Consider the following 1,101-nt stretch of genomic DNA (forward strand, 5'->3'; position numbering starts at 1 on the left):
TTCATCCTACAGGACCCCAACATCCCCAACATTCATCTTATAGGACCTCAACACCCCCAACGCCCACCCTACAGGACCCCAACATACCCAGCACCCATCCTACAGGACCCCAACATCCCCAATATTCATCTTATAGGACCCCAACAACCCCAACGCCCACCCTACAGGATCCCAACGTTCATCCTGGAGGACCCCACCACCCCCAGCGCCCACCCCACAGGACCCCAACACCCCTGCTGCCAACCACACAAGACCCAAACATCCCCCGCTACCCCAACACCCCCCTTCCAGGACCCCACCGCCCCCCATACCTTGGAGTAGAGCCCCCAGGACAGCTCGGTCTCGATGACCATGACGACGATGCCGAACATTCCGAAGATGAGCGCGTAGTCGCTCAGCCGCTTCCTCTTCTCGAACAGCGCTCGCCGGTGGCCCAAACGGTACCCGATGTTCTGAGCTTTGCGTTTGGGCCCTTTGGCAAAGCCGGCGGGTGCGGGGCGGGCGGGCGGGCGGTCGGCGCGGGGGCCGTGCCGGGTGGGGGGCCGGGCGGGGGGCGCGTGGTTGTCCTCCCTGGAAACGACGATTTCGGGGGGTCCGCCGGCACCGAAGAGCTGCAAGGGCTGAGCTTCGGGTTCGGCCTCGATGAGGTTCCTGCGGGAGGCACTGAGCCGGCTGAGGGGCTTCATCACCCCCCCGCTGTACTTGCAGGAGCTCATGGCGATCTCGGTGAAGGGGTTGCTGTCCCGCCGGTGCACCAGGGGGCTGGGCTGCCGGTGTTTGCCCCCCGACGGCACCGCCGAGCCCGGCGAGTGGCCGCCCAAGTGGTCGCTGAGGTTGAGCTGGCTGCCGTGGCGGGAGGAAGGGTGGAGGGCGGCGGGGGCGGCGGGAGGAGGGGCCCGCAGCGACCCGGGCGAGGAGTGCAACAGGCTGTGCTGGAGCGGCGGCAGCGCGGCGGGCGGCGGCGGCGGCGGCGGCCGCTCGTCCCCCGACGACGGGCACGGGCACCGGGGGTCTTCCTCCAGATCCCCCACGCCCGAATCGTGGAAGTGCCCCGACGTGTCCATGGCGGTGCCGCCTCACCGCCCGCCGCGCACCTGCCCC

At 68.9% G+C, this 1,101-nt stretch overlaps 1 protein-coding gene across 1 annotated transcript in view; it reads right to left on the reverse strand.

The window, feature by feature from the left end:
- Positions 1-1,089, reverse strand: part of LOC122193018 (small conductance calcium-activated potassium channel protein 3-like) — a 5,171-nt gene extending 4,082 nt beyond the window's left edge. The window contains exon 1 of the mRNA XM_042893708.1: positions 312-1,089. Within this exon, the coding sequence (XP_042749642.1) occupies positions 312-1,064 (753 nt within the window). The 5' untranslated portion in view covers positions 1,065-1,089. The remainder of the gene's footprint in view (positions 1-311) is intronic.
- Between the last annotated feature and the right edge of the window lie 12 nt (positions 1,090-1,101).

This window comes from Lagopus leucura, unplaced genomic scaffold (genome assembly GCF_019238085.1).
Source record: "Lagopus leucura isolate 7727_CA_CO unplaced genomic scaffold, USGS_WTPT01 33744-0_obj-0_obj, whole genome shotgun sequence".
NCBI lineage: Eukaryota > Metazoa > Chordata > Aves > Galliformes > Phasianidae > Lagopus > Lagopus leucura.